Genomic DNA, 19,418 nt, shown 5'->3' with positions numbered 1-19,418 from the left:
AAGAGAGAAAGAAAGAGAGAAAGAGAAGGGGAGAGAGAGACAAATATATACAGTCTGCTGTCACATCTGAGAGAGAGAAAGAGAGAGAAAGAAAGAAATAAAGAAAGAGAGAAAGAGAAGGGGGGAGAGAGAGCCAAATATATACAATCTGCTGTCACATTTGAGAGAGAGAAAGAGAGAGAAAGAAAGGGAGAGAAAGAGAGAGCCAAATATATACAGTCTGCTCTCATATCTGAGTGAGAGAGACAGAGAAAGAGAGGGAGAGAAAGAGAGAGAGCCAAATATATAATCTGCTGTCACATCTGAGAAAGAGAGAAAGAAAGAGGGAGAAAGAAAGGGAGAGAGAAAAAGACAGAGACAGACAGACAGAGAGAGAGAGGGTGAGAGAGAGAAAGAAAGAGAGAGAGGCAAATATATACAGTCTGCTGTCACATCTGAGTGAGCGGCATGGTGAGAGGCAGGGTGAGGGGCAGGTGAGGGGCAGGTGAGGGGCAGAGTGAGGGACAGGACAAGGGGCAGGTGAGGGGCAGAGTGAGGGACAGGACAAGGGGCAGGTGAGGGGCAGAGTGAGGGACAGGGCGAGGGGCAGGTGAGGGGCAGGTGAGGGGCAAAGTGAGGGACAGGGCAAGGCGCAGGTGAGGGGCAGAGTGAGGGGCAGGTGAGGGGCAGAGTGAGGGGCAGAGTGAGGGACAGGGTGAGGGGCAGGTGAGGGGCAGAGTGAGGGACAGGGCAAGGGGCAGGTGAGGGGCAGAGTGAGGGACAGGACAAGGGGCAGGTGAGGGGCAGAGTGAGGGGCAGAGTGAGGGACAGGGCGAGTGGCAGGTGAGGGGCAGGGTGGGGGGCAGGTGAGCGGCAGGGTGAGGGGCAGGGTGAGCGTCCTCATGTCCTTATGATGACCTGTGTCATCTTACAGCAAATGCCTTATGTTCACATTTATCTAAACACAATAACAACAAAGATCTGCTTCTACATTCCTGTATTATCTCCTGAGAGCAGAGTGCCCCACTCTGTGCTTTCAGGACATAACCATTTGTGAGCTGTCCTCAAAAGTCATATATAACATAAATAGCTTCTTTACTGTTTTCTCTCTCCCTCCATGAAGAATGTCCTATCACGATCTTCTAACAGTGGCCGTTCTACTGGCCATCCCACGCTCTCTGCCTTTTAACCTCCTCTGTTTGCCTTGGTCGGGTACAGGAATTCGCTTCAGCCTCTGGTGCCCACTGCCAGCCTGCCTGGCACCACCCGATTTATTTTTATTCGTCACATATTGAACCTTTGCTTTATCCTTACGGACACATTCCACGACTGAGAGGAGCCTGATTGCACTGCAGCTTCAACAGGAGCTAAGTTGTGCTGATAGCCTCACACATCAGCCATGGACAGCAGTGCACTGGGCTTTTCATTCTGTGTGTGGATGAAGTGTGTGGTTTGAAGAAGGGCATCATAATACAGACTTTAAAAACATTTAGTTCAACAGTAGTAAAGCCAACACAGAGCCAGGGCCATGTGTACGATTCACTTTTTATTTTTATAAAAAGAACATTAAATACAAATGATACTTTGAATCATAGTTATTTTGTTTCAGAGAAAATCGCTGCGATCTCTAGTTTACTGTGAAAAGCTTAAATCAGATTTTTTTTTAGGATAAAAGACAAAAAATAAAGAACAAAAAGATTTACCCGTGAACAGAGAGATTCATAATGTCACCAGCAGAACATTGTACCAAAATGAATAAAGTGAGTGTGAGACAAAGGCTGGATGTCTGGGAGAACATGGAGAGACTGCAGAGGCCGTGTGTCTGCCACAGACTCAGAATATGACAGAAAACAAGGTTTAAGAATAAAACATTCATTAGTGATTATAATCCCACAATACACTGTGCAACTGATGAACTGTTCATTTAAGAAAACCAAGTTTGAATCAGCTTATAAATCTTCTTAGATAAATATTTCATTTTAAGTACTGTACATGACGTCTCGTCAGACACATAGCTGGCCAAGAAATAATAATATTAATATATTTAAAAAGACACTCTTACAACTGTAAGGAAGGGAATAGCTTACACGAGTTTTGATCCTCCCTGTACATCAAGTCTTTGAGCAGATGGAATATAGCACCAAAACGCTGGAGTTAATGGTGAATAACAATGGAAGCATACAGCCAAATGTATGCACCAAGCTACTGGGCAGCACTCGGCCCTGTTCAAGTCTGTCCACAGGATTGGGAGTGCACTGGGCAGGGAGGAGCTCCCCCTTAGACCCTTTTATTTGTGTCAATGCATATTTGGTGCAGTGTCCACCTTGTGGAGACTTGTTGGCATCTATGCATACAAGCATCATTCAAAGACATAAAAACAACAATGAAAGGAGTTGCATTGAAAGGAGGGCTGTTCACTATCTGTCCTGGTGTAGCTGTGTTTGTCCTTCAGGCTCCTGTTCTAACAGGACCGTCAGCTCTGAGAAAGGATAGGTCCAGTTGTCTTTAACTGCATGTACTGACCAAGGACCACGCAGCTAAAGTGCTTTAAGTGCTTGTGCTTGAGCTGGAAGCTTAGGGGCAGCTGGCACCTGTGCAGAGACAAAGGCAAACACCAGGACGCACCACTGAGAAGAGGAGAAGAGGACAAGAGGAAGACAGGAGCAAGACAGGAGCACAACATGGACGAGGGAGGTGAGACAGGGGGCAGCAGCAAGACAGGGACAAAGGTGTGAGACACAGAGGGGGACGGGGGAGGGAGGCAAAGCAGAAAGAAGGGACGGAGGAGAAGTAGGCACTGAGATCCAGCACATTTTGGACTTGAGCGTTAGAATGACCCCCCCACACACAGACACACATACAGACACATACACACACAAGCACACGCAAACACACACACACAAGGGGACAGGGGACGAGGAAAGAAGGGGACAGGGGATGAGGGAACGAGGAGACCAGAGACAGGCTAAACACACAGATGTGGGGCAAACTGGGACATATTAAAGGAATACTCCACCCAAGAGACATAATGTGGCACTTTAAATCTACAGCTGTAGAAAAGGAGGCTGTCTGTAAAATTAATCAGCTCATCCAAATGAAATCCATAAATCACATGTTTGTTTGAATTCACTGTAAAACATATACTATTTATGTTGTTTTCATGGTGCACTATTAAAATGTCCATATTAGACCAGCAGTTCTTCGAAATGAGTTGAGTATTCCCGGTCCTGATGCACTTTAAAATGATTTAGGGCAAAATGAGAGAAACGTCCCCTTTTAATCAGCCATTTGACATCTATGAAAATGTGTTGACAGTGTCAGGCTTTGGACAGACTTCATTCTGTGCAGTGAAAGCAGTGAGAAAACAAGTTGTTTTTGAGTGGTGCAGACTTTGAACACTTAATGACTTAATGCACTCTTGCTCATTTGCTGTGGAAAACTTGGATTCACATGAGTTATAAAGTCTTCCCATGGGGACCCACAAAAACACTCAAAAGTCAACAGAAAGCTCTGTCGCACAGTCTCTCTGCTGCCCGCATGTCAGGCCTGAGCTGCCAGAGGACTGGTACTGCCCTCAAACACAGCTCTAGAGACTCGTGAACTGCTCCACACCGATCGTGACCTTTATATATAACATGGCGAGTTGTGTCTAAACCCTCAAGACAAAACATCACTTTGGGGCTGTTTAAGTGCATTGGTTTGTGATAGTCAAAGAGGCTTTTCACTATAGAGCTGCCATCGCTGGGACATCATGCTATGTGCTACGCTAACACTTGGAATTCAAGTTTCTGCTGCACTTTACAATCAGAGCCGCTGTTTTCAAACATGCACAGAATGTTATCAGGCTGAAGGTAACTGGAGTATTCCCTTAATCTGTCCTATACAAAGGGTTGAGTAGAAAAATACACTGTAAGGCACTGTAACAGTAACAGCAGGCTAACTTCCTCCTGTAGAGACTCCCACATCCTTGACAGGAACACACTGAAGTCAATGCTGTGCTCCCATAATCCTTCACTTCAGATCCGACCCTGAGCCACAAAGGTTTTTCTGCATTGTAAACTATGGAAGGGCAGTCTAACAAGTCTGAACTGAGCTTAAGGACAATTAGTATTTACACAAACACACACACAGTTGTACAGACATGCAGACACAGTGAAGTGTGGATTTTTGGGTTACAGTCTCCAAAATGTCCTCTTTAAAGTGAGTGGAAAAAGTCCCTCTTTCCTCTTAAAAGAATAGTGCAGATGATAATAGGACTCTCCTGCTTCTCTCGGCTTCAGCTTATTCCATTTAAATGTGTTTATTATTAAAAGATAGCGCTCCCTAAGCACAGGGCAGATAGCTGTGACAGACTGGTGGCGTGACCAGCCCTCTCCCCTTCCCTCCCTCGCCAACAGAAATGGGACCTGAAAGGTCCAGAGCTCCTTCAAATGTTTGACAGAAATCTAAGTGCAAGAGCAAAGAAGGCTCTTGGTTCTTCCACTGTCCCAGCCTCCTCTGATCCTCTGATCCTCTCCGTCTTTGTGTGGGGCTCTCATTTGCTCTCCAGGGTGTAGCACTGCGTCTCTCCTCTCTCTCTTCGGTCAAAACCAGGAAGTGGCTGTCCATATTTGTCCACACACCAGCAGTAGCCCCTCCTCCGTCCTTTGGATGGACGGCACTATGAAAGAAGACAAGTGTCAGTAATATTCTGCAGCTTGTACTTCTGAACCAAACTGACATTTGACCTAAATGTGAAGTAGATGATGTTTCAAACATTACAACTGGAAATCATTCTGTCCTTGTGCCCATAGGCAAGACCTTTCACCATCTGTGACTCTAGCGTCTGCATCCACTGGTGTGACCCAGTTTCCACACACACTCATTGCCTGGAATTGCATTTAATGTAGGATAAAGGTATATTTGATTGTTTTCTGAGTAGTGACATGGAATGAGGCACTGAGTGAGTGTGAAGGTAAACATAGAGTTGCTAAAATATTTGCCAAGGCCAGTCGCAGGGCTGCAGGGAAACCAGTGCTTCTATTCTGGGAAACTGGCAGACACACCAAATCATCTGGAGCTGATTATGGGCCTGTAGTACATGTGAGCGTGCATGTGAGCGTGCACATGAGTGTGCATGTGAGTGTGCACATACGTGTACATAAACACACTTCAGCAAACATGTTGCCACACACAAACAGGAGTCGTATGTTCCATATGTGTACAGTATATGTATACCCCCACCTGCTCACACACACTCTGCACTCACATTCAGCGTCTCACCAGGGGAACAGCCTTTGTAAAGTGGCAACTTTATGAGCTCATTTAGGGTATATGAAACAAAGGCTAATGCTAGCTCATAACACTAACTCGGAACAGCCAGAACCACCAAGACGCTGGTCGCCGATATTAACATTTTCAAAATGTAAAAAGTACTCATCTGGGTCTAATATATTCAAAAAGAAAACTAGAAATGTTGTACTAGTACAACCTCAGGAGCGTCTCAGTTTGGCTGCAGTCCAACACACGGCACGTAAAAGCCAGTCAAAACACCAATAAAGCAAAAGGGACAAACATGTTTGGAGAGTTCAGTTTCTTAAATAGACAGGTGCTTCACATTGTGTCCAGCACATTCTATAACGATGCAGAACTGTCCATAGTTTAACCCTCCTCGATCAGAGCCAAGTGAACTCTGACCCTGCACCTGCGCCATCAACCGACTGCCAACACAGCCACCTCTGCTGGTCGGTAATGTGAATACCTGCTCTGTAAAGTCACACGTCTGCCACTATTCCCACCTTCACCTACACCCTTTATTACACATGGACTGGGTTAAACTATGAACAGTATATTTGATTATGCCTTACAGGAAATAATAAGAAAATTAGAATATAAAAAGCGTGAGATATTAGGGAAGGTATTCGTGAGAGTGGGATGGCCCTGTTTACGTTTAAATCCATTTTGGTATAGGTTTGTTTCTATATTGTTCTAGGTTTGTTAGTTTTTTTCGGAAAAGGGATATTTAATTTATTTAAAAGAAGAGAATATAAAGAGTGAGTCCATTTTAGAAAGAGGTCAGGGAGCTCACAAATTGTCTTGGTGAGAGACAGACAGACCGGCTTCAGAGTGTGTCCAGGTGTCTGCTCTGGTCCAGTCGGCTTCCACGTGCAGCCTGAGAGCGTGATCAAAGGCTGCTTTATAGAGAAACAGGCCTATTAAAATACCTTGCCAACAACTACTGCAGCAGTCTGGGGGCATCGGAGCACGCCTTGTTCTCACATACTTAACATCATCAAGGGATTCTTTTGGAACTTTTTCTCCTTCCTCTTTTTTGTCCTCCCTGCTTCTCTCCTTCCCCCTCGCGGAGCCATAGTTTGTGGCCAACTTCTATTTTCGCCCTGACCCAGCGGACAGCACTGGGGAGAGGAGCTTAACATTGTGTTCCTGCTCTGGTTAATGATGATAGAGTTCTGTATGTGTATGTGTGTGTGCGTGTGTGTGTGTCGCTGTGTGCTTGTATGGGCTGAAAAGCCAAAGGAACGGCGGAAGGGAGAGGAAGAGCAAAATGTGCATGTGTGCATTCCCCCTGTTGCTTGGCTACCTTTGAATTTCCGCTCAGTCTCTCTTTCATCTGTGAACTATTAGCAGTCATCTCAAGCTATCCTTTCTTTACCGCTTCTATCTATACACATTATGTGGAACAAAGGCCAGGCTGTGGCTGTCACTTTGCTTAAGTCCCAACAACTTTCTGAACTTCATTCCACAGACACCAGTGTCCATTTAAAGGAACAGCAGCATTTATAGTCCAGGTTCAGTAAAGGAAGGACTGCGAAAGTGTGATAGATAGAATGTACACGTACTGTCTTTTGGATGGAAGTAGAAAACTATAACAACAAACTGTAACTAGTTTCATTTCATCACTTGATGCACAGCGCAGCTTCATAATGCCCGCTTTATGACGTGTATACATGTGTTGTGCCCATGAATGCATGCTCTTGTATAGGCAAACTTTAGAAGTAACAGCAGCAACACCTGGACATTAGAACGAGACTGCTCTGGGCACACACCAGTCCTTAAGAAGTTTGTGCTGTATACACAACTGTAACTGACATGGCATTGGTTTATCTCAGTTTTTTGTAAACTATAAGAAAACCCAGTGAGGAGGCACCAAGCTCACGTGCAGAGAAGACGCACTTAGATTTCATTGGTCATGTATAAACTCAAATGTGTCGATCGGTCCTGCTCTTTTTGAGATCTTAAGGTATATCGAGTTCCTCTCATTGCTAGGACATGTGAAATGATACCTAACATGTTACGCAACAGGCAAATTAAAAAGGAGCTCCAGCGAGAGGCATGGCAGTGGATTAGAAATCCAGTGAGGAAAAGAGACAGAGAGAAAATAGCTGTCTGGGTCCTCGAAGGTTGGCCAGTTATTATAAAGCCATTGTGGTGAGTGTGTACGTTTCCACAGATCTGTGAGAGTCGGGCTCAATAAGTCAGTCCTTATGAGCCTGGCACTGGCAGCTCCGAGGGAAGGAGGACGGATTAGAGTTCTCAGGCACCTGGCTCACATCCTTAACCCTCTTCCTCTCACACACAAATACACACAGACACACTGCCGTCCTTTTCACAAGGCTCTGTGGGGCCAGACCCGGCCAAACACAGGAGGAAAAGCCAGGTGGGAGGAAGGGCAGGAAGAACAACGCAGCGCATGGAAAACAAAGGCGCGCAGGACTGTAGCCGGGCACAAAGGGGGCAGTGATGGCGGGTGACATGAGGAATAAGGGAGAGAGTGTAATGAGTGGGTCAGCCTGCTCTGGGATACTGAGCCAATTCATATAACAGACGCTAAAAATAGACTCGTGTTACCAACACTCAAACCTGCACACACGTAATGAATAAAGTTCAGTTCTACACATGTTTAGGTTTGTATGTGACTCTCAGGGCCTAACTACTGTAGAGTGGTATACACATGTTTATGTTTGCACGTGACTCGGAGTGCCTAAGTACTATACACATGTTTAGGTTTGTATCTGACTCTGAGTGTGTGAGTGTTTGAGGGCCTATGGTATAGCGACGTACACATGTTTAGGTTTGTATTGATGTGTGTGAGTGTCTGAGAGCCTATGATATAGCAGCGTACACGTGCTTAAGTTTGTATCGATGTGTTTGAGTGTCTGAGGGCCTAACTTCTGTATAGTGGCACACACATGTTCCACGCCTTTATAGTTCCCTTGAAAGCTCCAGGAGACAGCTGCCGCATAGTTTGACTCGTTAAAGGATTATAATAGTAGCAGCATTTATCTGTCGGTGGTTTGAAAAACGTTGCAACTGTTCCCGCAAAGTATGGACAAAGATAAACTGTTCGATAAGAGGTTTGTTTGCGGCTGACTCGACAGAATTTTCAGATGTTTATGTGGTCACTCTCGGCTGTGAAAACTTGTCAGCATTGCTATTCATTATAGTCTGACCACAGTCACTTCTTCGTCTTAGTTACAAAGCTGCTCAGGCCTAACCCACTCAATCTCCCTCAGTGAAGCTACGAAACCATTTCTGGCTAGTGCTACGAAGTGCCCAACTCATGTATAGCACAGCACCAACAAACTATTGGTGATTTTCGGATTCGAGAGATTCCCAGACATGGGGCAAGACACAGATTTCCCTATTGATTATATTGTACTTAACCATGAAATATCCAAAAGGTAAATGCACAAATGTTGTACTTGATCATTTCTATCCCAGATTAGATCCAAGAACTCACCAAATTACAACAAAAGTCTGCATTTGAGCAAGATTAATTTACCTATCCCCATCTCTATTAAATCCCATTTGTTTCAATTGAGAATCTGGGAAAAGTTTTGCCGTTTGGTTTGTGTAACAGCTCCGTAGTCCGTCTAGAACTTATTTGCTGTTAAGATCGGTAGCCCCGTGCAAAATAATACAACCCGAAAGACGATCTCGGCGCCCACCGCACCGTCCGGAACAAGGTGAATAGAATGTTGTGATGACGTCTGAAACCCAGCACTTGTAAGCAATATTTACTTATTTATACTCACACCTGCTCCTGTTTTTAATGTTTTAAATAGACCTATATAATTTTTTTGTTTTCGTTTGTATCGTTCTGCATTTCTTGTTCTAGTTTTTCTCCCTGCAGAAAATAAACACAGATGAAATGAATGTGTGATATTCCAGTTGATATCACTTGACACGCCGTTGCCCAATGACAAAGCTGATCCTGTTGCCACCTGTGTCATTAACTTTTCCGTAGGACCGTGATTATTCCTCAAATAATTCTTCTGACATGACATCATTGTTTAGCTTTTGTTTTTTACGACAAAGGTGCAGAAACTTAATCCACTCAAGTTTTCCATTGAGGTGACCTGTTTCCTGTTGTTACTTGAAATAACATAACAACTATTAGGTAACAATTACTTGCTGGCACTGCTTACCAGGAAAAAAACTATGCAATTACTTGGTACTGTTGCACTGGAGCACTTTAAAGATACGCTAGTACTTCCTTGTCTTCTCCTCCCCTCCTCCTCCCTGTTCACTTCTTTTCAAAGCATTGTCAGACTGGACGGTTCACACGGTCTCTTCTTCGCACGGTTTCCGGTCATAAATCTCTACAACACACCGTGAAGGCCTATCCCCTCGGATGGGTCCTACACCACACCCCCACATCCACACACCCCCACCCGAGGACGAGGGCGGCATTGGCACCCGGCTTTGTGCACAATTAAAACATAAAACTTTTCCGGTCCAAAGTCGTCTTAATAAAACAAATGGGGATGGGTTCATACTGTAGTTGCAGTCACAAAATTGGGACGTAAAGGCGTACAACCAGTATGTAACTTTTGGTGGATGGTACGCCAGCTCCTTGTTATGTCTTGAAATGTTATTGCTTTGCCTGAAGTTCCACTGTACAGCATTACATTTATCTTCACTGAGACAATCTTGAAACACCAGGTCAAGTTACAGGTCAGATACGTGAAGCCGACAGGAGGAATGCATAGAAAAAGACAAATTTAAGTCTGTAACTAGACAAAAAGTGTGTGTGAAGACGAGTGAAGACGTTTGGCTACTCGTCCAAGCCGTTTCTTCAGTTCCGGTCAGATTACTGCTGGACACTGCCTTATAGCTATGTGAAGGGAGGAGCTAACTGTTTTTGGAGATAACATTTGATTACAGGCTGGTTTAATGTGGATTTTTTTCTTGTATTGACTGATTATGCTTTACTATTTCAAGGCATTTTTCTAGCTTTTAATCAGTGGCATTTTGTACGCAAAAAAGGCTCAACTCTTCCCCAAACCACATGCTTCTTCTGACCTCTGGAGTGACAATTACAAATGGCTATTTCAACCTTGTCAATCTTGATTCAAATATGACTAATTGCTGTGGTGGATATTATCTGTAAAGTAATACCAGAACATACAAAAAGACTGTCTTTGTTTATCAGTGCAGATGTAAGAAGGTAATAGTAGTAGTAGTAAACAGTCCCGCTACTGACAGACAGAGTTTCTGCGAGCAGTGGGCCCAGAGCAACGGGGTAACTTAAATACACTTATATACTGTCTGAGATCCATGACCTTTCCCAAGTACAATTTAGATTTAGGTCAGTCTGGCTGGACATTTGGCCTTCTTTGCTCAGAGACGTAACACCTTTACATTAGCATTTGAGTACAGGTAAGGATGATCAAACAACAGACATGTGATATAAAACAGCAGACATGTAAATGGAAAACACAAAGTTACCTATAGCCTTCCTGCGAGACTAAAACATTTGACTAGTATGGCTTTTAACACTTCTTGCACAGCTCTACTTGAAACTTAATCCTGGACTAGCCCGGGTCTAAACCAGGACTGGAAAGGCACCAAACCAAGTCTAAATCAGGACTGAACTGGGCTCAAACAGGACAAGTGTGAATGCACCCTAAGACTCTTCTGAGAACGCGTGAGCTGCACATCGCTCCAGAGGCTTTGTGACTCATGCCATTCCTGCTGCAGACTCCAGTGACTCATGTGTTTCTCAGAATGGGGGGCTATTGTAAGACTCCTGACTTCCAGAAACGGGATAATGATAACGATCGTTGTCTTTACACTCAACACAATGCTGAAGAATGGGAAGTGGGTGAGCCATAAAGTGTCTATGAGATGATGGTGATATAGATGTTTGGAAAATGTACAAAATTACTACATCGATGTCTATGTATTTTGTCTATAAAACAAACTTGTGGTGTAACCTTGGCTTGTGCAATTCATACATTTTTAATTCAAATTCAGTCATCTCTGAGGTCTTTTTAATTGAGATGTGTACAGCCAATACTCTGCCAGTAAAAGCATTTAAAGTTCAGACTCGGAGGGAAAAAAACCGTCTTGTTCTTGTTTTGTTTTAAATTGTAATTGTTAAAAGTCTGGCTCGTTTATGTGAAAGCCATTAACTACATTTGTTCAAAATAACAACAAAATAAAACTGCATTGATACATTTTATGGTCCATTTACTTTTTGTGCAAAACTTGAGCCACAACCAAAACTTCTTAGCACATTTTAATGCAAAAATATTTGATAATTGGTGATAACTGGATAGCCCTGTGGGGTTAAAACAGAGACAGCCCTCGTGTTATACTGAGGGCTCTCACTGCCAATTCAGTCCTTGTTGTCTTAGCCTGCATCATGGGAGGTATAATACTCCCTACAATGGAGACATAGGCAGACTGGACTGGACAGTTAATTCCACAACACATTGGGTAGAATAAATCAAATGAAAAATGATTTGTCACATGCTTCTCTCTTTATTTTGGAATATTTCATACCGATACTTTTACATCTTAAGGCTAAAATAAAACAGAAAAAGTACCAACATTCTAGTAGGGATGGCCCCAGGGTCTTAGGGGGCCCCGAATTGGACCCTCTTGCTATTAATTTGTATTATGGGGAACCATGTGTGGCTTACTGCCCCAGGCCTCCAAATTTTAGTTGACAGCTCTGCTTATCCAGAATATTCTCTGTTAAAGTTATAATTATTCATATCATAACAACTTTGATCATTATCGTGATATAATTGTTAATCGTAATTATTTTGGGCATCATAATCATCACACAAAATTTCAATATCGTCCCGTGCCTACATTCTAGTGGAACTGACTCTACATAAACTAGAAGCTCATTTTTATTACTTGGGTTTTCTAGTATGGATTGATTTTACTCTGCCAAAATTGGGATGTTACTGGGACTACTATGGGCGTACTATGTAACTTTTGGTGGTAGGTATGCCACCTCTTTGTTATGTCTAGAAATGTTATCGTTTTGCCCTGAATGTTCCACAGTTTGGCTTTATCTTTATCTTCATGGAGGCAATTTAGAGACACCAACATTCTCATTTTATTCTTATCACTTGGGTTTTCTAGTATTGATTTTACTATGCTAGCTTTATAAAAGAGGAATAAATGTGAAGTAAACTTTGCACTTGCAGTTCCACATCTCTCCACTAAACACTTTCTCTATTGTACCTCCTCACATTCCACACTTGAACAGGTCTAAGTTCCATTTCCCTGCTCTATCCATCTTACAAATGAGCAAGTTATGGGTGGCCCTCGTCTGCACCGCGGACAAGAAAAACTAAACCAGTGACAGTATTTGTTTTTTTTCCCTCACCAACAGCTCCCCACACCTAGAGCCTCGCCGAAACTACCGTCATCAAACCAGCACCCTGATGCCGTCCGCAGCAGTGCCACACACACTCGCAGACCACATTCTTACCTCCCTGCCCCCCACACGAGCCCACAAACACACCTGACCCACTCCACTTCCTCTGAGCATGAGTCAGCTGGCTGCCGTGCACTTACCGGAGCCATACTTACATACATGCTTATTAGACTTTCTGATAATATAGTGTTGATGTGGCTGTCAAGGCAACCTATGCAGGAGGCGAGCGTGTATTGTGTGGGTGGGTGGGATGTGTCTGAGGTTCTGAGGAGGTGTTCAGGCATGCGGAGGGTCTATTAGCATAACTTCAGGTGTCACTTATGTCCAGCGGTGGAAAGAGAACTAAGAATTTGTACGCAATTACAGGTACAAGCAGTGTTGCCAAATTTGTACTGCATTTGTAAAAGCATAATTTATGTTTAAAAGTCCTGGCATAAACTGTATAAAGAAGTGGATTAAGTCAGTGTGACATCAACCATAGCGTTCGGCTCCACTCAAATGAAGCTCATCAAGGCTAACAGTTATAGGGGCCAATTTAGAGTCGAGCCCCATATTTGGAATTCCGACCAGGAGTATTATAGAAACCAAAGAACCAATCCAGAGCGAGGCTGTTGATGGTAAAGGTAAAGCCTCTTCCCATCCGCATCGCTGGATTAGCATGGAGCAGGAGCTTAGCAACAGGGTTAAACTGACAGTGTTGCTAATGCTAGCAGGAGCGACCTCAGGGCAAGCAGGCGCCTGATTGGTCTGTTATTAATGTTTATATCTCGATTTACTGAGAGAACAGCTAAATAAAAACACCAGGATCATGTAGAGCTGGTTAGTACAAATGTTTTAAGACCAAAATGATGAGCCTGACAGCAGCTACAAAGACGAGGCAATGGTTTTTGAATAGAAAGTAAATTGAAGGCAGAGTTGATGGAGTCGGAAGCATGCCCGTGCTAACCTCCTTGGAATGCAGCCACTAGCCGGTAAGCTATGTCCGTTTATGTTTACAGTCTATGAGTCTTAGTTACTTTTTCATGCAATTTCAGTCACATCTTAAAACAGTCTTCTGTGAAAATTAATGAAATGAACAGTTTAAAGCTGAATTATGTTGTTTAAAATTCAAGCCTATTTGACGTTGGCCTGTAAGAGCAAGCAATGAGGTGTATGTGTGTATGTGTAGTAGAAAGGAGAGACAGCGGTGAGGTTGGGACTTGGAGCTGTACACTGTAACCTAATGCCTATGCTTTTAAATGTAGCTGATTACAGTTACATGGTGAGAATTATAATCACTTATGTCTTATACTCACTTATACACTATAACAGTAACATGAGTGTTTATAAAGTTACTTTCCATCACTCTTTTTACTGTTCCAAACCATAAAGGGTTATAGGGACATATATATATAGGAAAGAGAGGGTCATTCACCTGTTTTTTCTTGTAGAAGCCTTTTCTGTCACAGTTGGGGATGCGGAAGCCTCCTGGGATTAGAACGTTGCTGATTTTAAGGCTGTTCAGGATGCTCTCCATCTCTCGCCGGCAAGGCCCCTGTAAACACAACACTATTACACTCCACATACAAACAGTACACTCCACATACAGACAGTGTACGCTCCAAATACAGTGTACACTCCACATACAGTGTACACTCCACATACAGACAGTGTACACTCCACATACAGACTGTGTACACTCCATATACAGACAGGAGTGTCTAAACTGCTCGAGGGGAACATAAAGTTAAAAGTAAAAAAAGTCTGATAGTTAATGTGAATGTTGTTTGTCTTAATATAATGTGAATGAGTGATGCATTCAGAGGATCGGGAGTGTGTAAAACATAATTAAATGTAAATGGCTATGGTCTTGGCACAAAAAACAAAAACATGTGTATGACTTCCAAAATGACATGATAACTTTTGGAAAATAGCTGTAATTTCTGGAATAAAGTGTATAATTAAAAGTGATTTTGATTTAGGCCTGTGAAGCGCTTTAGCAGGCCACAAAGTGCTTCACAAACAGCTCTGGCGTGCTGAGCTGCTCCATGTGTAGCGTGTGCACATGAGCCAGAGATGACAACATTTACTTCAAAGGTGGCATACGTAAATAAATGCACACAAAATGTTTGTTAGACCTCCCAAACTGTGCTTGGTGTAGGGAAGTTTGAACCAAGGTAAGGACGATGTTTGTTTCCATGACATGTTGTAGCCTAAATTAAAGGAATTTTGTTGGCGTGTAAAGTCTGTCTCACAAATACAACCATATGAAAGAATATAAGAATTCATTCCAAAACACATTTCACATTAAAACTGAAGACTACTTAATGCAGCTAACTTTGGCTATTTCTTTATCTTACCACATAAATTTATATTGTCTTATTAAGTTGCCAAATAAGTGCTAATGGGCACGGTTTTCCTAAAAGTACCATTTTGAAAGATATAAAGTGCATGTTAATTTCAAAATAGTGATGTTAGCCAAGTTGGATGTTGTTAGAAATCAGCTAATTCTGCCAATCCAGCAGGTGGCGATATTTGAAATAAGGCTTCCATATTTCTTTTAATTTGTTTTGCAGACACGAGACTGCATCTCAACAGGTAGTACCAATAGTGTGATCTTCAAACCGTTCCCTTTGGCTCTAGTCTAAAAACATAAATATGTTTTAAGCAGCAGTTCTGTGACTTACATACTCAGTCTCCCTCTTGTTCTCCAGGGAGAAGTTGTGCATGTCCATATTGGCTCCTCCGGACACAGACTCCACCTTGTAGCTTTGGGTCTTCTTGTTCAGGTCTTTTTGGAACAGCTTGTGCACTGAAGGTCTGGTGTCTGCTGCTACCCGGCTGTGGCCACCCTTCACTAAACCAGGCAGCACCGTCATGGAGGCAGTGGCATTGGCTGAGTCTTCAATTTGATTTCCAATGCTCTCTGTAAGTAAATCAAAATGTCTTATTGTTTTTATAAGTGATATTTTGTCCTATATCTTCTTTACATTCAGATCATGTGATGCATCTGACTTCCAGTATACCGGCGTGGTAAACAGTGATGGCCAAATGATTGATATGTTTAAAGCTCACAAAATATAGGCCTAGTTTGGATTTTGCCTTCTGAGCTTTTTGTTGGAACCGCAGATGAAACCAAGTCATAAACAGAAACATGACAATTTCAAATCCACAAATTTCCACAGTATGCAGTAGACCAAAAGATAGACTCAAGCAGCAATCTCGGGTAAACAAGGTTTTTAAGGACACTGCTGAGGCTATTATCTGACAAACAGCAAACAGAAAAGCAGAGTCTTGCCACTAATGGATTATCAAGCTGTCTGTTTAACATCTACGATAGACTGCAGTATACAGAGGAGGCCTCATCCACAAACACATATGGAGGGGAATTAGTGGGCATGCATGTGGCACATGTTGGCCACACGACCACAAACATGAAGAGGTCTCGGGCAGACGGCGAATGCTGGGAACACACATGCAGAGGTACACACACCCAAACATAGATTTAAACTGTTAACTCAAAGCAGATTTGTGTCTTAGGGTTGTGGTGGAGGCTGTGGCGGTGTGTAGGGGTGTAGCACATGTGGGCAGGCAGGCTGGCAGCCCACCAATGCTGCGTGACCACCTGATCAATTAGAGACATGCTGCGCCTCCACAGTCCTAAAATCACCAAACAGACGCTGCTGCTCATGTGCATTTTATCATGCATCTTGACTTTTACACAGCCATTTAAGGATGTCTAGGCCTTTAAGATAAACACATTACGCAATTTGTTTGCATCATGTACATGGGTAAATAGCACAAACTGTGGTCAGGAGCGCTTGTTAATGTCTGGGAGGAGAAGCTGTGCTGGAGCTGGGGACTGATGGCGGTGAAAACCACTGGTCTGCAATTAGAACCTTCAACCAGCAGGGGTGCTCTAGATTCAATTTGATTGTGTTTCAAATCCCTATAAGTAAAAATAAACAAGCTATTCAGATTGTTTTCCTCTGTGCAGGCCCGGGTCTACAGGGGTGCAAAAGGGTGCATTGCAGCCTCAGTTAAAAGTGTTTGCAGCCTCATTTCAGGCGCCTAAAATAATGCCACTTAATGGAAGCGTATTATGTTTGCACCACTTTGAAACCCTCACCCTCAGTCAGTTTGGTCTGCCCCAGGGCCTGTCTCTGACATACATGGTCATGAAATGTAGCCTATATATTTAAATGAGTACCTGCAGATTATAACACTAACAGGATAATCTACATGCATTTGTGCCTCTCAATGGGCTCGTGGATTAGAGCAGCACAATGTGAGTCCTGACTGAGCGCGAGGCCAAACCAAATAAGCAGGAAGAAGAAAACAGAGAGGCTCCTGGAGGTCTGACGTCAGTCGTGCCTGAACACACAGGGATGTGTGCTCACACACAGGTGCTATGTGTGCCGTGCCCCCCGCGAGGGCGCGCAGAGAGCGCCCATTCACCCAAAGCGCCGTGTACAGCGCCTCTGCACGAACCAACACCAGCACTGTGCAGCCCGCAGATTCAGGCCCTTCACCTGAGGGTAAGGCTGCAGTTTGAGGTCAAACATGACATTGTTGTGTTCGCAGGCAGCTAATGAACTGTAGCATGTTTCCCAAACTTGAAGAGGATGCGCGAGAGTCGCACCAACAGACCGTAAACTACATGTGGCAGTGAAAGGCTGTAGAGCCATGTTTCTCACACTTTCATAGATCCCAGTATATTTGTTTTATTTTTAGTTCGCGCGTGGCGCTTGGATCCACTCGTGGTACTTCCATGAAGCGCGTGCACTTGCCAATACTGGTGCGTAAAGTTTGGACTTAGACTACATAATGTTGACATCGCCTGAACAGTTTTATGGGAGGTTTCTGCAAATGTTTCCTCGGACCTTAAATGCGCCCGGTCTGATTTTTTACACCACAGTCTACTGGACAGGTGGTACTTTATCTTTTATTGCCATAACAATGTTGAACTGGAAGGAAAATGTTTGCCTCAGCACGTGACAAAAAGCATGTTTGAATTATGTGATGGATCTTCATTTAAAGCCAAGCAAAGTGCAAAGTGTGTTTCTACTGCACGATGTGGCGTTTGCCTTGGCCTCTCGTGCGTCTGGCTGAGGCGCAGCTGTCAGTGCACCACACTGTACCACACTGTACCACACTGGACTGATATAGAAGGGCTTTGGAGCGCTTACCTTGCTTTGGCGCCGGGACGAGAATACTGTTGAGTTTTTTGGAGGCGGCCGGGGAGCACAGTCCTCGTCCCTCCAGTAAAGCCTGCAGTGGTTTGCTTTCCCCCGGTTGGTGCTGGCAGCTCAAGCCGGAGCCGCAGCGCGCCGTGTACACTCCACATGCTTGTCCTTCGCCCAGGGCGCACGTCATGCAGCAGCCGCAGCCAGGTTCCCTCACGCGCTCCACACAGTCTTTAGGCAGAGGTTTGCACTGCAGGAGCGCGGCAGCGTCGCACGGCTCACACCGAATCACCGGACCCACGGAACCGGCGAGGCGCGTGAACGCCGCTAGTGCGGCAGCCAGACAAAGCAAACACAGAGCAGGCATTCTGTGGATAAAGCTCGTCACAAAGGGACAGTATGAGAGCTGTCACGCGGGCTTAAGGGGACTCTCTGTGTCACAGCGAGCCGGTGAGCCTTCTCCATCTGTATTTTCTTTTACACGAACTTCTCGTTTTATACAGGCAGAAAAAAGAGCCAGCAAGTCACACCCTCCTCCGTATGAATAATGTAAACGGAGAGCCCCGTTATGAGGGACCAACAGAGCAGCGGACCAGACGTCTGCGACCTTTCACATTTTACTCAAAGAGCTTTTATTTTGCACCTTTAATAAAATCATCGGATTTGCACAGCCACAATCTGCAATCAAGTGTGTGCAAAAAGAGAAAAAAGTGTTTCTTTTTTTTCTGCGTCTTTTTAAATTGGCTCTGGCTTTGGTAACACGCAGGTTCATGAGTTTTACAAATGCATTGTCTACAATGTTTTCCTTCTTTCACTGTGGAGTGTTTATAAAGCTCTGGAGCTTTGCACACCACTGGCCACATCCACACTGGCATCAGTGCTATGTGAGTGAATTCCTAGTACCCCCCACATGCTCTACTGATAAAACATGCCTTTGGGCAGGTGTGAGGGTGGCCTCTCCTAAAACAATAATGTCTTTGCATATAATCCCTGCACGTGTGGCCACAGTGGTGGTTCAGAGGTTGCACTTATTGCAGTGTCACGGTACCAGCATGTCTATCAGAGCCGACAGGCTTCACAAGCTCGTGTCCTCACGGACCACCATCCACCCCCCGTGCCACCCATCAGGACTCAGAATATTAGAAACTGTTGGGTTGTGCTCGCTCAGCATCCCCCTGTCTGGTATATCCTCATGTTCTGCAATAACAAACTCACACAGGGGCACACACTGAGAAAATAAAGCAATCAGTATTGGCCATTGTGTGATTTCCACCACAGAGGCAGAAAAAGTGTTGAGACTGCATTATGAAAAACAAGCAGCAGGGAAGGAAACTCCCCAATAGCAAGCTCCGTCTCCAGCTAAGATTAGTCTTCTTATTACGTGCTTTTTTTACCCCACGTTTTCTATAATATTTAGACTTTTACCTTTGGCTTGTTTATTGTCTGCTGATGAGTTCTTTCTACACAGAAGTGGCCCTGAGCAATGGTGCTGGAATACAGCTTGTTCTCAGTTTATGTTGATTCAATCTGAAGCCGCTGGTTAAAGTAACAGTCAAATCAAAGCCATATTCTCAGACTAAGCATCAGAAAGC

The 19,418-nt window shown here is 44.0% G+C and overlaps 1 protein-coding gene across 1 annotated transcript; it reads right to left on the bottom strand.

Annotated features, from left to right (window-relative positions):
- Nucleotides 1-1,505: 1,505 nt before the first annotated feature.
- On the bottom strand, nt 1,506-18,314 carry LOC117394054 (insulin-like growth factor-binding protein 3). Its single transcript, XM_033992069.2, has 4 exons — nt 17,830-18,314; nt 15,328-15,566; nt 14,076-14,195; nt 1,506-4,639 (listed from the first exon to the last, which is right to left on the bottom strand). Exons 1-4 carry the CDS (start codon nt 18,191-18,193, stop codon nt 4,514-4,516), a joined length of 849 nt encoding a protein of 282 aa, XP_033847960.1. The 5' UTR covers nt 18,194-18,314; the 3' UTR covers nt 1,506-4,513.
- Nucleotides 18,315-19,418: the final 1,104 nt, after the last annotated feature.

This window comes from Periophthalmus magnuspinnatus, chromosome 4, assembly GCF_009829125.3.
Source record: "Periophthalmus magnuspinnatus isolate fPerMag1 chromosome 4, fPerMag1.2.pri, whole genome shotgun sequence".
Classification (NCBI taxonomy): domain Eukaryota; kingdom Metazoa; phylum Chordata; class Actinopteri; order Gobiiformes; family Gobiidae; genus Periophthalmus; species Periophthalmus magnuspinnatus.
The sequence above is the reverse complement of the archived record's forward strand: the minus strand, read 5'-3'. Positions and strand labels throughout refer to the sequence as shown.

Excerpts from the sequence above, each read along its gene's own strand:
- LOC117394054 (XM_033992069.2), bottom strand. The coding sequence starts at position 18,193 with ATGCCTGCTCTGTGTTTGCTTTGTCTGGCTGCCGCACTAGCGGCGTTC. Across the intron at positions 15,567-17,829 it reads CGTCCCGGCGCCAAAGCAAG|AGAGCATTGGAAATCAAATT; the intron begins GTAAGCGCTCCA and ends ATTTACTTACAG. Across the intron at positions 4,640-14,075 it reads GCTTCTACAAGAAAAAACAG|TGCCGTCCATCCAAAGGACG; the intron begins GTGAATGACCCT and ends CTTCTTTCATAG.